At 41.9% G+C, this 14,115-nt stretch overlaps 1 protein-coding gene across 1 annotated transcript; it reads right to left on the bottom strand.

Moving 5' to 3' along the window:
* Window positions 1–12,030: 12,030 nt before the first annotated feature.
* WFDC11 (WAP four-disulfide core domain 11) lies at window positions 12,031–13,539 on the bottom strand. The gene is made up of 2 exons (XM_059133543.1): window positions 13,399–13,539; window positions 12,031–12,296 (listed from the first exon to the last, which is right to left on the bottom strand). The coding sequence occupies exons 1-2, from the start codon at window positions 13,493–13,495 to the stop codon at window positions 12,031–12,033; spliced, it is 363 nt and encodes a 120-aa protein (XP_058989526.1). The 5' UTR covers window positions 13,496–13,539.
* Window positions 13,540–14,115: the final 576 nt, after the last annotated feature.

Genomic DNA, 14,115 nt, shown 5'->3' with positions numbered 1-14,115 from the left:
AGGGGAAGACAAACCAGGAGAGACTATGGACCCTGGAAAACAAACTGAGGGTTTTAGAGGAGAGGGGGTTAGGGATGGGTTAGCCTGGTAATGGGTATTAAGGAGGGCACATATTGCATGGAGCACTGGGTGCTATATGCAAACAACAAATCCTAGAACACTACATCAAAACCTAATGATGTATTGTATGCTGGCTAACCTAATATAATTTTTTAAATTAAAAATAAATAAATAAAAATAAAAATATCACTCTAGATCTACGTTTTCCAGAACTTTGAGATCTGTTCAATGAAAAAGAACTTTACTCTTAGTCCAGTTTTCTGAGTTCCTTACTTACTCTTTTTTTTTTTTTTTTAAGATTTTTTCTTTATTTATCTGACAGAGATCACAAGTAGGCAGACAGGCAGGCAGAGAGAGAGGAGGAAGCAGGCTACCTGCAGAGCAGAAAGCCCGATGTGGGGCTCGATCCCAGGACCCTGGGATCATGACCTGAGCCGAAGGCAGAGGCTTAACCCACTGAGCCACCCAGGTGCCCCAGTTCCTTACTTACTCTTAAAAGGTGTTTAGGATCCTGGGGATCCCCTTCTTTACACACCTCAGGTACACTAACTGAGCCAGAGAAGAGAAACATAATCATGCCCAGGCTGGGTACTACTCACCTACAGAATTCTGGGTGAATTCTTTGGTCATCTTGAGGTAGAGTGTGGGGCAATGGCAAGACCCCGAGGCATCACAAAGACACAGAAGGACACTCCCCTCAGAATTCAGGATTCTGGGCTTCCCAGATAATGTTAAAGAGGAGAAAGTATTGGACTTACAGTCAGGAATACTGGTACCTTGTTTCATGTCTGGCCCTTTTACCTGTGGAACCTAGGGCAGATATGCCACCTCTGTGCCAATTTTCTTATTGGAACACCAGAAACAATAATCTTCAACCTACAAAAATAGTGTTGATATCCCCTGGACAGAGAACACATCCAAATAAGCCACAAATTAAAGCTCATGCCTCCAGACCCTTACCCACACTTAGCCTCTCCAGGTGTTGAGTTCAGTGTCTGCAGTAGCTGGCTGACAGCTCTTTTATGTGGCCTCTTCTTACTTGGAGAGTGGGGGAGGAGGTTTTGGCCTGAAAGCAGGGACAGAGGAGCAGAAAAACAAAGTTCAAAGGCCTAGAACTTAATGGTGATTTGCATTGTGGCAGATCTGTAGGTTCTGCCCAGGAACTTCATGTTGGCCATGACTCTTTCCTTTGTTACTCTCCCATTCCTAAGTATTAGATTCTCTTCGATATAAGCAGTATGTTCTCCTAAGTTAGGAGGAACACTGCGTACCTTATCACAGTCCTGGCCACCCAAACAGACCCAATTCTTGAGTCTTTTATCTGATGCATCTGAGTTTATCCATAGGTGGGGAGTGAAAGGCAGTTTGTATTATCTATTTGCCTTGGACCTGCTTTGTGCTAATAAGATCCCATCTAACACCTTCTCTGTATTGATTTTCTTTTGCTAATTAAAGCATAACACTGTCTCCCACCAAATCCCCTGGGGGTTTGTGTAGATAAAAAGAGACTGAATAGGAAGGTTTAGGAAAGACAGATGGCCACTTAAATGAGAGAACAAAGTGATGGAATCTAGCACCAACATCTTGGCACAATTTGTGGGTTGTGGGCTGTTGGTATTTTCCCAAAAAATATCAGAGAGGAGCTACCATACCCATATTTTGGAGCTTATTAGAAAAAGAAAGAGTCAAGTGGGCAAGACCCAGGGCTCCTGAGGAACAGACCTCCTTCTCTCAAACTCTATGTCCAGGAATATGTCATACACTGACTGGAGACGTCCCTGTACAGTGATTTTTTTCACCAGGATATGTCGGATGCATTGAGCAGTGAGAAATGTATGTCAGGATTCTGGGCACTTGGCAGAGGAGAGTGGACTGTATAGAGACAGGAGAATCTGGGGACCTGTGTACAAAGGTGTGGGAGCAAACAGAAGGAACGTTGATGGGAACTGCAAAAGGTGCCACACCTAAAATGATTGAATTGTGGATTTCCAAGTCATCACTTTCTGTGGCTGGAAAATTGTGTTCCTTGCAGGAAAATTATGTTCCTTGCAGCCCTGCCCAGCATCTGGCTCAGATGTTGGGGTTCCATAGTGGTCTGTTTGAGGAGCACAGTCACTGAGAGTGCCAAAGAGGTTCCTCCCCAGATATCTGCCATACTTTGTCTGGACCATTCAGGTAGGTCTGCAATAAAGTAGTTTAGAATTTAGGAAAACAGCAGGACTTTCCCTTGCTTTTGTTCTCTGTATATTTTATAAACATGTTTTATAAACATACACAGACATATATATATACACACATGTGTGTGTATAAACACACATACACACACATACTCTTGGGAGGTGAGCATGCACCCAGCAGATGGCTGGACAACAGCACTCTGGGAGCTGATATTGGGAAGGGACATGGTCATGAGTCCAACCTGGCAAGTATGAGGGGTGCAGGGAGGATGAAGACATGGTGAACTCCCAGAGACCAGCTCCAGAGTGATAACAGGACATCTAACCTAGTGCTCAATCACCAGCACTCTATCCTGACCACAAGCCATTTCTCCTCTAAGGAGGAAAGCTATAGCTTCCTAGAGAAAAAAAAAAAAAACCTTTTTTGTTTTTTGTTTTTTATTGTGCTATGTTAGTCCCCATACCTGCAACAAAGCTGTGTAGAATTTAGGAAAACAACAGGCTCCTGCTCTCATTCTCACTATGTGTATACTTTATACACACACACACACACAGATATTACACATGTATATGCACACATACATGTATACACATACACATATAAATATTTATGTGTCTATATACAAATACATGTATGTATATGAACTTATGTATACATACACATTAGTATGTATGTATGTATTATATTTCTTATTATATATTATTAGATGCATACATATGCACACATATATTACACATGTATGTAAAACCTGCTTGTGTGTTTTTGACCTGTAATGAGCCTATGTGTTCTTCTAAAACTGTAAGGTTGTGTTTTGGTTTCCACTCTCAATAGTCCCCATTCCTGAGGTCTCCAGAAATCCTAGTGATTGCTTACTCCACAGGTATTTGCGTATTTTAATTGAGACATAATTGATGTATAACATTAGTTTCAGGTACACAGCATAATGATTCAATGTTTATATAGTGAAATCATAATCACAATAAATTTAGCTAGCATTCAGGATTACATTTTTTTTCAACTTGTGATGAGAGGTTTTTTTTAAAAAGATTTTATTTTTTTATTTGAGAGAGAGCCAGAGAGAGAGCATTAGTAGGGGGAATAGGGAGGGGCAGAGGGACAAGTAGACTCCCGTTAGCAGGGAGCCTGACCTGGGGATTGATCCCAGGACCCTGAGGTCCTAAGTTGAGCTGAAGTCAGATATCTCACCAACTGAGCCCCCAGGTGCCCCAGTGATGGGAGTTTTAAGATCTACCCTTTTATCAACTCCTCAATATACAATACAGCATTGTTCACTATAGTCATCAAGCTGTACAGTACATCCCAGGACTTATTTATAATTTATGATATAATTTATGTCAATTTTCTCAAACCTCATAAGGCAACACAGTGTAAGTTGGGAGATAATGGGCAGGAACGAGACCTTTATTGTCTATAAACATTTGAGTAGCAGAGGACTGTTCATAGTTTTTTTGCTAAGGCAGATGGGGAGTTGAATCCTGGTGATATTCGCCAGTGTCATAATACCAGGACAATCCTATGGCCTCTGTAGATTTAGTTCACTCATTAATTCTTGACACCTCTTTATAAATATTTTATTTATTTTGTACCTTTTGATCCTCCTCACCAATTTTCTTCACAACCTACCTGCCACCTCTGGCAACTGCCAAACTATTCTTCATATGTATGAATTTGGGCTGCCTTTGTTTCCTGGCCACATATACATGAGATCATACAGTGTTTGTATTTGTAAAGGGATCCACTCCCCAAAGAAAAAAATGGCTGATGATGGAAATTTAAGCATCCCTTAGGAATCCTTTTTGGAGAGGGAGGTCTGTACAAGGGTGAGGATTGTGTCTCTTTGGGTAAAACTATCCCAACCAGAAAACATTGAAAGAGGAGACAGTTTGTAGAGCTCTGACCACAACACGAAGGTAAACAGGGAGGCAGGGGAGAAGGAAAGGCGGGGGGATGCCCCCCAAGTGAGTAGGTGCTGGAGCCTGTCAACAGGAAGAAATAACTGACGTTGAAGGACAAGGTAGCATAACTGACTATGACCTCACACAACAGAAAATGTCCCTGACTCAGGATTCACCCCCTCACTCCATAAAACCCGAACAAATTCCCCACATTTCCTGTTCTTCAGAGAGTAGAGGTAGTTCATTTGAAATGGCTGTTTCAGGTTCCTATATGTACTCCTGGCTCTGCCACCAATCCACGTAGAGTTGACGGATCTGCTTGGATAATCATGCAAACCCCCAACTCCTGGACCAAAAGGTTTTTCTTCTAAAAGTCCAATTTCAGGGCTGGGTCTTAATACCCAGTATAAAATAAGAGATAAGAGAGTTCTTCTGATCCCAGGGCTTGCTTTGTGTGTTTGGGAAGCAAGATTGGAGAGAAGACAAATGTGCTACATTGAGCACCTACTATGTGTGCCAGTTACTATGAAGGTATTTATTGATGTCATCTTATTTTATCTTCAGCATGGAGGTGTCAAGAATTAATGAGTGAACTAAATCTACAGAGGCCATAGGATTGTCCTGGTATTATGACACTGGCGAATATCACCAGGATTCAACTCCCCATCTGCCTTAGCAAAAAAACTATGAACAGTCCTCTGCTACTCAAATGTTTATAGACAATAAAGGTCTCGTTCCTGCCCATTATCTCCCAACTTACACTGTGTTGCCTTATGAGGTTTGAGAAAATTGACACTCATCCTCTGTTGAATTAAACATGATTTAAACATGTTTAATTACAAAACCAGTTCTCCCTTTCTCTGTACGTGTGTGTGTGTGTGTGTGTGTGTGTGTGTGTGTGTGTGTGTGTAGGTACACTTTACTTATACTTAGAATACCTACTTAACTCATATACCCATAAATTCCACCTTTCTTATATTAATCTAAAAAATAAAACATTTATGGTTGTGGAGCACCTGAGTGGCTCAGTCAGTTAAGCATCTGATTCTTGGTTTCTGCTCAGGTCATGATCTCAGGGTTGTGAGACTGAGCCCTGGGTCAGGCTCTCTATTCAGCTTCAGCCCTGCTTAAAATTCTCTCTCTCCCTTTCCCTCTGTCCCTCCCCCTGCTCCCTCTCTCTAAAATAAATAAATATATCTTTTAAAAATGATTTATGAGGATGTCTGTGTGGCTCAGTTCATCAAGTGTCTGCCTTTGTCCCCACAGTCCTGGGATTAAGTCCTGCATCAGGCTCCCTGATCAGCGGGGTGTCTGCTCCTCTCTCTGCCTGATATTCCCCATGCTTGTGCTTGCTCTCTCTTTGAAATTAATAAGGTAATTTAATAAATGTATAAATAAAAAAACAAAATATTTTTTAAATACTTTAAAAAACAAAGAATTATGGCTGAAAATGCTCAACTTAATACATTGTCTAGATAATCAGTAATTAGTACAATGCAAATGCTTGACAATAGGCATATATTTTAAGTGAGATATGAGTGATTATGGAAAACCACACTGTGAGATATTTACCTCATTAAATGAGGGTGGGACAAAATGGGTAACAATACGTGGGTGATTCCAAATGTGAGAAAACAATAGATTGCTTATATTAAATCTCCAAAAAAAAATAGAATGTTAATAAAAAGAGACACAGGCTTTACTACAAAGCTGTGATCACCAAGACAGCATGTACTAGCATTAAAAACAGACACATAGACCAGTGGAGCAGAGTAGAGAGCCCAGATATGGACCCTCAATTCTACAGTCAAACAATCTTCCACAAAGCAGGAAAAAAATATCCAGTGGAAAAAAGACAGTCTCTTCAAGAAATGGTGCTGGGAAAATTGGACAACTGTGTGTAGAAGAATGAAACTAGACCATTCTCTTACACTGTACACAAAGATAAACTCAAAATGGACAAAAGACCTCAACGTGAGACAGGAATCCATCAGAATCCTAGATAACCTAGGTAGTAACCTCTTCAATATCAGTCACAGCAACTTCTTTCAAGATATATCTCCAAAGGCAAAGGAAACAAAAGCGAAAGTGAACTTTTGGGACTTCATCAAGAACAAAAGCTTCTGCATAGCAAAGGAAACAGTCAAGAAAACAAAGAGGCAATCCATGGAATGGGAGAAGATATTCGCAAATGACAGTACAGACAAAAGGCTGATATCCAGGATCTATAAAGAACTTCTCAAACTCAACACACACAAAACAGATAATCATGTCAAAAAATGGGTAGAACACACGAACCGACACTTCTCCAATGAAGACATACAAATGGCTAACAGACACATGAAAAAATGTTCATCATCACTAGCCATCAGGGAGATTCAAATTAAAACCACATTGAGGTATCACCTTACACCAGTTAGAATGGCCAAAATTAACAAGACAGGAAACAACATGTGTTGGAGGGGATGTGGAGAGAGGGGAACCCTCTTACACTGTTGGTGGGAATGCAAGTTGGTGCAGCCTCTTTGGAGAACAGTGTGGAGATTCCTCAAGAGATTAAAAATAGAGCTTCCCTATGATCCTGCAATTTCACTCCTGGGTATTTACCCCAAAGATACAGATGTCGTGAAAAGAAGGGCCATCTGTACCCCAATGTTTATAGCAGCAATGGCCAAGGTCGCCAAACTGTGAAAAGAACCAAGATGCCCTTCAACGGATGAATGGATAAGGAAGATGTGGTCCATATACACTATGGAGTAATATGCCTCCATCAGAAAGGATGAATACCCAACTTTTGTATCAACATGGACGGGACTGGAAGAGATTATGCTGAGTGAAATAAGTCAAGCAGAGAGAGCCAATTATCATATGGTTTCACTTATTTGTGGAGCATAACAAATAGCATGGAGGACATGGGGAGTTAGAGAGGAGAAAGGAGTTGGGGTAAATTGGAAGGGGAGGTGAACCATGAGAGACTATGGACTCTGAAAAACAATCTGAGGGCTTTGAAGTGGCAGGAGGGTGGGAGGTTGGGGTAACAGGTGGTGGGTATTATAGAGGGCACGGATTCCATGTAGCATTGGGTGTGGTGAAAAAATAATGAATACTGTTAAGCTGAAAATAAATTAAAAAAAAAAAAAGAAATGGAGCTGTTTCAAAGAAATCAAGGTCTGTGAAAAGCATACCAGCATATACATGTGCAGATGTCCATGTGAATATCATCAAGGAAGTCAAACAAATAACATGCTCTTCAACCTTCTGCAGGAACATTTGCCTGAGCCTCCAGTGAGTGGGTGAGGAGGCTGGACTGTGCATCCTGTTCCCGCAATCCTTTATTCATACAAAGGCATAAGGATCTCAGATCCTGGGCACCAGAATATTAAGAGGAATGCCCTTACCCACTGTCTGAACTCCTTGTTCCTGTCAAATAAACCAGAACAGATGTCCACAGACCTGCCTACCTTAGTCCCAGTGCTTGTGACCACTGAGGACCCAGTGCAGACCCCAGTCGACCCCCCTCTCTGGGTCCAGGTCTCTGATCTCTCTCCCCTTGCCATTCTTCTGTATTCTCTCTCCTGTTGGTTCCTGCACCATTGCCAAGTCCTGGAGGCCCAGCTTCATTGTTGATCTGCTTACTGAGACAGCACATCCAGGGGAGAAACTTCTCATGTGTGGTATCTCCCAATGCTAACCAGAACATTCCCCAGCCTGGGGTCCAAAGGGCCAAGTTAGACATGAGGCAGGTGGAGGCTAGACCCTGGTCACAGAGTAGGAGCTCCCAGGGAGGCCTCTTCTTAAACTTGACCCACCACCACCCCATTCCCCCCATTTTCCTTGTGAGGTTCAGATTACTGTCCCTTTATAAGGGAGAAAACCAATCCAAGGGAAGTTGAGTGACATGCTCAAGGCAAAAAAGAGAGTGAGAGGTCATGCCGTGGCCAGAAGAGGATGTTTGTGTGGACCCAATTTGCTCAGAGTTCCTCCATTATGGTTCTTCCATTATGGGCATGAAAGTGAGTGTCTACACTAACATCTAGTGTTACACTCCAGTCCAGGGCTTCCTACTGGGCATCAGTGAAGGATTGCCCAGAGGAGGAAATCTGCCTCTCTCAGGCCAGAGCCTCTGGCCCAGCTCAGAAGCACGCCAGGGCTCCTGGTATCAGAGGAACTTCTCTACCTCACCTTGGGCCTGCCCTTGGGCCAGGAGACCTTAGGAAAGAGATTATGATCAACCAGTAGCACAGACCTCATCAGACACAGGTGGACGGTAAGGACATGCTCTACAGGAGTGTTCCTCACAGAGCCTGACTCTGCGAGCATCTTCCCAGGGCTTGGCCAGGCCCCAAACACCCTGGGAGAGACTATTAGGAGAGGCAAAGTTACCTGCCAGGGCCCACACAGGGAATGACCTCCCTCATCTATGACCAGTGCGCCCTACCATGTGGGTACACCATGCTGCCAGCTGACCTATTGCTTGCCACTGGCATGAGCCCCTCAGATCATGAAATCTATGGGAAGCAGCTGGTCTTCTCCATCGTGATAATTGGTGTCTTGGCCCTTGTTCCATAGAGCTCTCTGGACACTCCACCCTGCCCCAGTGGACTCAGAGGCTACCCCTAGAAGGCTTTGACTGGGAGAAGTGCTTGCCTGGCCAGCACTCCATGTTCTGTCCTATGGAACAGCTGTGTGTTCCATGGTAGGTCGAGTGGAGGAGTGGGGACCCCTGTAATACCTTGACTCTCAGGATTCAAGGAACGCAAGGAGGCAGAGGAGAGAGCATCTATAAATTCTGCCATGACCTGGGTGTCCAAAAAGCCTGTGGAGAATTGTTGATCAGGCTGGGCTGTCTGACAAACATATGGCCTCACGGTTGTCATGGTTTCTGTGGTCATTTTTCTCTTCTCATGCTCCAGCCATGCTACTTCTTTATGTCAGTGCAGATGGGAGGACTCTAGAAGTATCTGCTATGTCTCATACACCATGATAATGGTCAACTCCTGCCTCATTTCCATCCTTTGCGTGACCTCATGCACCCAAGTAGGTCCATACTGGTCCCTTTACCTACAAATTGTGCCCCACCACTGCCTCTGATAGTAGCCTGTGTCATAACAAACCCAGGGTGTCTAATTAAGGAAGTATTGGAAGTTAGCTTTAGGTGCTGAGTGCAAGATATACCTTTAAGAAATGCCCATCTGCCCAAATATAATTAGAATGGGCATATGGGCATGACGTGCAGGATTCAAGGAAGGCTCTGTCCTGAGGCAGTTGTTTCTAAGCCTAAAATCCTACCATTAAAATTACATTCTGTAGGAATGTATATCCACCAGTGAGTGTAGTGTCTGTCCAGTGTCTTAGCTTGGGAAGGGTTCACTTCCTGGAAAGCATTAGTGAGTGGGTATGAGAAGGTAGAACAATATATGTGAGAGGACATCACACATCTGATTTCTGAGTCTATTCTGGGTCACTGCTGCTGGGTATATGGCAGTCCCTTTTTAGGTGGATTCGGATTTCTTTTATTGATGGAATGCTTTCTAGTTTTTAATATTGGTAATTTGGGGTTTTTTTTTTAAGATTTTTATTTATTTATTTGACAGACAGAGATCACAAGTAGGCAGAGAGGCAGGCAGAGAGAGAGAGAGGGAAGCAGGCTTCCCGCGAAGCAGGGAGCCCGATGCGGGGCTCGATCCCAGGACCCTGAGATCATGACCCCAGCCGAAGGCAGCAGCCCAAACCACTGAGCCACCCAGGGTTTTTTTTAACTCCAGTTATATTTATTTATTTAGATTTTTTTGTCCATCTTCTTTATTAATCTTTCTCTCATTGATTTTACTTTTTGCATTTTATTTGTGATCTCTTGTCTTCTTTTTAAGTTTAAATTCAATTAGCCAAGGTATAGTACATCAATCCTTTTTTATATAATGTTCAATGATTCATTAGTTGAATATTGTATTCTTTCATTCTTCTTCAATGCCTCTTGTAGTTCAGTTGAATTTATTCTATCTCAAAATCTTGTAACAATCTTTATTTCTGAAATGACCTTTAACTTTTTCTTTGATATTTTTGTTCTGACCACCTCTTATTTCATGTCTTCCTGGATTTTTGGCCACTTATGTGTGAGTTTTTAAATTTCTGATTCAAGGTATTTTTTTTTCATCTGTTAAAATCTTTGTTTACAGATATTTATATAATTAAAGTTGTAGGTGTTGTATTAACCTTCTCCCTGGCAAGGTGTTTCTGGTGGGATATTTTTTTTTCTGCAGAAATATTTCAGTTTTCATTTGTTCTGTTTTCTTTAATAGTAGATTTATATTGAAGTTGTCTAATATTTTTCCATTAACTTTGTAATGTCTTATTTTAATAGACCAGCAGGGACAGTTTAATGATCAAACTGTTCTAGGCTTTGACCACTGGGAAGCCTTCAAGGTTAGTTCCTGTTTCTCATTCTTTGACTTTATAGCATTTCCTTACTTTCCGACCCTAAAAGATACTGTAGTCTCATCTTGTATTTTCTAAACTTAGTTCTAGAATCAGCCATTTCTCCAAGAAGCCTTAGCCCACTTATTGGAGAATGGTAATAAAAAACAAAATCTGGGCTTCTGGTGTGTTTATGGCTACTATGGTATCACTGCTTCCAGGCATAGCCAGGAAATATACACCATGTGTAACTAATCCATGTACACACACTCTGTCTACTTCAGCTTCTGTCTCTCTGTATATATATTGGGCTGAATGTAGGTTCATTTTGATGTCTCTGACTCAAATCCATTACCTGCAGGGCTCATCCTAGCCTTCCATTTTGCTTATTTGTAACTTCTTTTCTCTTACAGTTAGAAACATGGCTTCTAACATCCCCAGTTATTTACTTATTTGTCCAGTCTTGTGTACAAACTTATATACATCTTATATACATGTAAAGTCATTTTAGAATTTTTACCCAGGAGTGCCTGGATGGCTCAGTTGGTTAAATGTCCAACTCTTGATTTTGGCTCAGATCATGATCTCAGGATCATGAGACCAAGCCCCATGTCCAGCTTCGAGCTGGGCATGAGGCCTGCTTAGGATTCTCTCTCTCTCTCTCCATCTCCCTCTTCCCCTTCCCCCGTTCATGCACACTTTCTCTCTCTAAAAAAAATTTTTTTTTAATTTTTACCCAAACCCTGTGAGAAACAAATTTACCAGAGACCTGCTCTCTGAAAAACCGAATGAAAGAGCTATTTGCCAGTTACCCACATTAAAATTATGTACTAAAATAAACGTCTATTCTCTGAAAAGCATGAAATTAGCCTATTGTTTCTAAGGTCATCAAATGAGGAGGTAATTTGGGGGTATAATATGGTAATCAAAGGTAGTGGGAGGGCGTTGAAAAAACCAAAATCCACTGCTGATAAATGAGTTTATTTGTCAAGGATTTGCTCTTGCCCAGCCCTCAGTGTGAATAGACTGGTGTCCTGCTGGGAGGTTAGGGTTTAAACCTCATGCAAATATTTCCTGTAAGATAGAAATGTTATATACTCAGAGGCTAAGGGAACTCTGAGGAACAAGCATTCATTTCCAAGCTTTATATTACCCATCCCCACCAGACCCTGGGACATGAGTACTTTATGCAGTGCCAAGAATTGTACACTTCTGGGGTGGGGAGGTGGGTTTGGCTCATTGAACAGAGAAATGTAGACATTTGGGGCCTGACTGGGTCCTAAGGGTTCATTGAAAGGTCTGACTATGGAGGAAATGGTTAGAAATTTGGAGAAAAATTGGGAAAAGAGAAAACGATTGAGTAATAAAATGAGGACAACATAGGCATTGATTATATAATGAAAGAAATAAAGTGCCCTAAGCTGGTGTCTTGGTTTATTCACCAGTGCTCTACTGCCCAGGCTTAGGGGACATTGTCTTCCACTATTTTTGTGCATAGGATTTGAGGAACCTCCGTCTTCTGTTTATGAATAACAGCATCTGAGAACCAGTAAAGACCCACACCCAAGCACATCTCCCAACTCACTTTATTTTTCCAACAGATGTTCCCACAATAGGTCCAGCAGCATGTATAATTTTTGCTTACACATTTAAGGGCTCTAGAACACTTCTTGGTACATTCAGTGACACTTGGCTCTCCCCAGCATTCCTCAAGGAACATTTCATTCCCTGTAATTGACATGAGTTGGAAGAGGCTGAGAGGGGCCACATAACCAAGGTGGGAAGAGAAGCCCTTCATAAGTTTAACAGCCCCTCCTAGAATCCAAGACCCACCAAGCCCCACCCAGGTATCCATCTGCCTTAGGAGAAAATCCCTGTACTGAACCTCCTCATTGCATCTTCATAGATCCCCGCCTTTTCTGCTCCCATAGGCCTCTGGGCCCTCATCAAGCTTCCTGGAGATAGGATTCAGCATACACCCCCACACACATACACTCCTGTGTCCTCCTATAAAGTCTATGTTTCTGTAACAGGAGACCTCAGGGTCCAAGGCAGCCTCTAGCCTCGTTACCATACCTACTTCCTAGTGTGGGAAGCCACACCAGGGGGAATAAGGAACAGATTATCTCCCTTCTTCTGTTTCTTATTGACCCTGCCTTTAAGAACAGCTTTTTTTTTTTTATTTTTTATTTTTTTATAAACATATATTTTTATCCCCAGGGGTACAGGTCTGTGAATCACCAGTTTTACACACTTCACAGCACTCACCAAAGCACATACAAGAACAGCTTTTCACCAAATTCTTCTCTCTCTCACCCACTTTCTTGGCACCCTCCACTGATTCCATTTTCTCATCATATGGCCCTCAAATTTACCCCACTAGAGACACATCTCATGTCTCTTTTCTATCTTTTCACATTCTAAAAGATTTGCCACTGAAACTAAGGGTATATATATTAAGAAATCCCCCTACAGTACTCTTCAAATCACACACAGCTAAGACACGGAGCTTCTGGAAGTCTGGAAAGATATGGTACCCTGACATGGAAAAATAACGTATCTTTATAACTTATGGGATGTATGTAAAAGGTGGCAGGGCCCATTGCCACTTTCAAAGTTGGAAGAGGAAGCATCGGAGAACCTCCACTTGGACATTTCTTAGATCTCTGTGCATTAACTAAAAAGTCTCTGAATCTCCAATAGGTGACCCAGGGAAAGTGGGTCGTGAGTCCTGAGTGAAACGTGCCAGACACAATACCCCTTCACTTGTCCAGGAAAAAGCACAATACCCTCCTTCCACAGGATGCCCACCCCCAGGTTAATCACCTACGGCTGTGTTTTTCCTTCATCACTCCCAGCACAGATGGTAACACCATACAGAGGAATGTCATGAGTTGAGGTGTCCAGAGCTTCATGATGATGACCATATATGTCTGAATATATACTGTCAGGATGTTTTTTTCCCTTTCCAGTTGCTGCTGGAAATTGAGAGATAGAAACAGAGTTGTGAGTCAAGAAGAATTGATTATAAAATTTCTTTACTATTTGTCTACTTATTCCTCCTTGCCCCCATCCACCCAACAACAGGCACACACACACCAAAGCTGAACACTGGCTTTGCTGAAAGGTTTCTCTGTATCTCACACTTCCTGCCTTCCTTTTTTTTTTTAATTTTTCATTTATTTTCAGCATAACAGTATTCATTATTTTTGTACCACACCCAGTGCTCCATGCAGTCCGTGTCCTCTCTAATACCCACCACCTGATTCCCCCAACCTCCCACCCCCCGCCACTTCAAACCCCTCAGATTGTTTTCCTGCCTTCCTTTTATAGAAAAAAATTATTTTATAAATGTGTTGCTTTCCGTTGATGAAAAAATAATTCAAATCCAGCTGACAAAATTCTTAAAACACAGAAAAATACAAAGAAGACAATGAAGTATTTCTGGTAATTCCACTATATTGGTGTATGTAATCCTATCTTCTATAAAACTGAAATCATATCAGACTTGCTGTCTATATCTTTTTTTATAACTTTTTATTATGTT

Source organism: Mustela lutreola, chromosome 9, assembly GCF_030435805.1.
Source record: "Mustela lutreola isolate mMusLut2 chromosome 9, mMusLut2.pri, whole genome shotgun sequence".
Taxonomy (NCBI): domain Eukaryota; kingdom Metazoa; phylum Chordata; class Mammalia; order Carnivora; family Mustelidae; genus Mustela; species Mustela lutreola.
Note: the sequence above shows the minus strand (reverse complement) of the source record. Positions and strands in the feature narration are given on the sequence as shown.

Excerpts from the sequence above, each read along its gene's own strand:
- WFDC11 (XM_059133543.1), bottom strand. The coding sequence starts at position 13,495 with ATGGTCATCATCATGAAGCTCTGGACACCTCAACTCATGACATTCCTC. Across the intron at positions 12,297-13,398 it reads GATGAAGGAAAAACACAGCC|GGAATGAAATGTTCCTTGAG; the intron begins GTAGGTGATTAA and ends TGTCAATTACAG.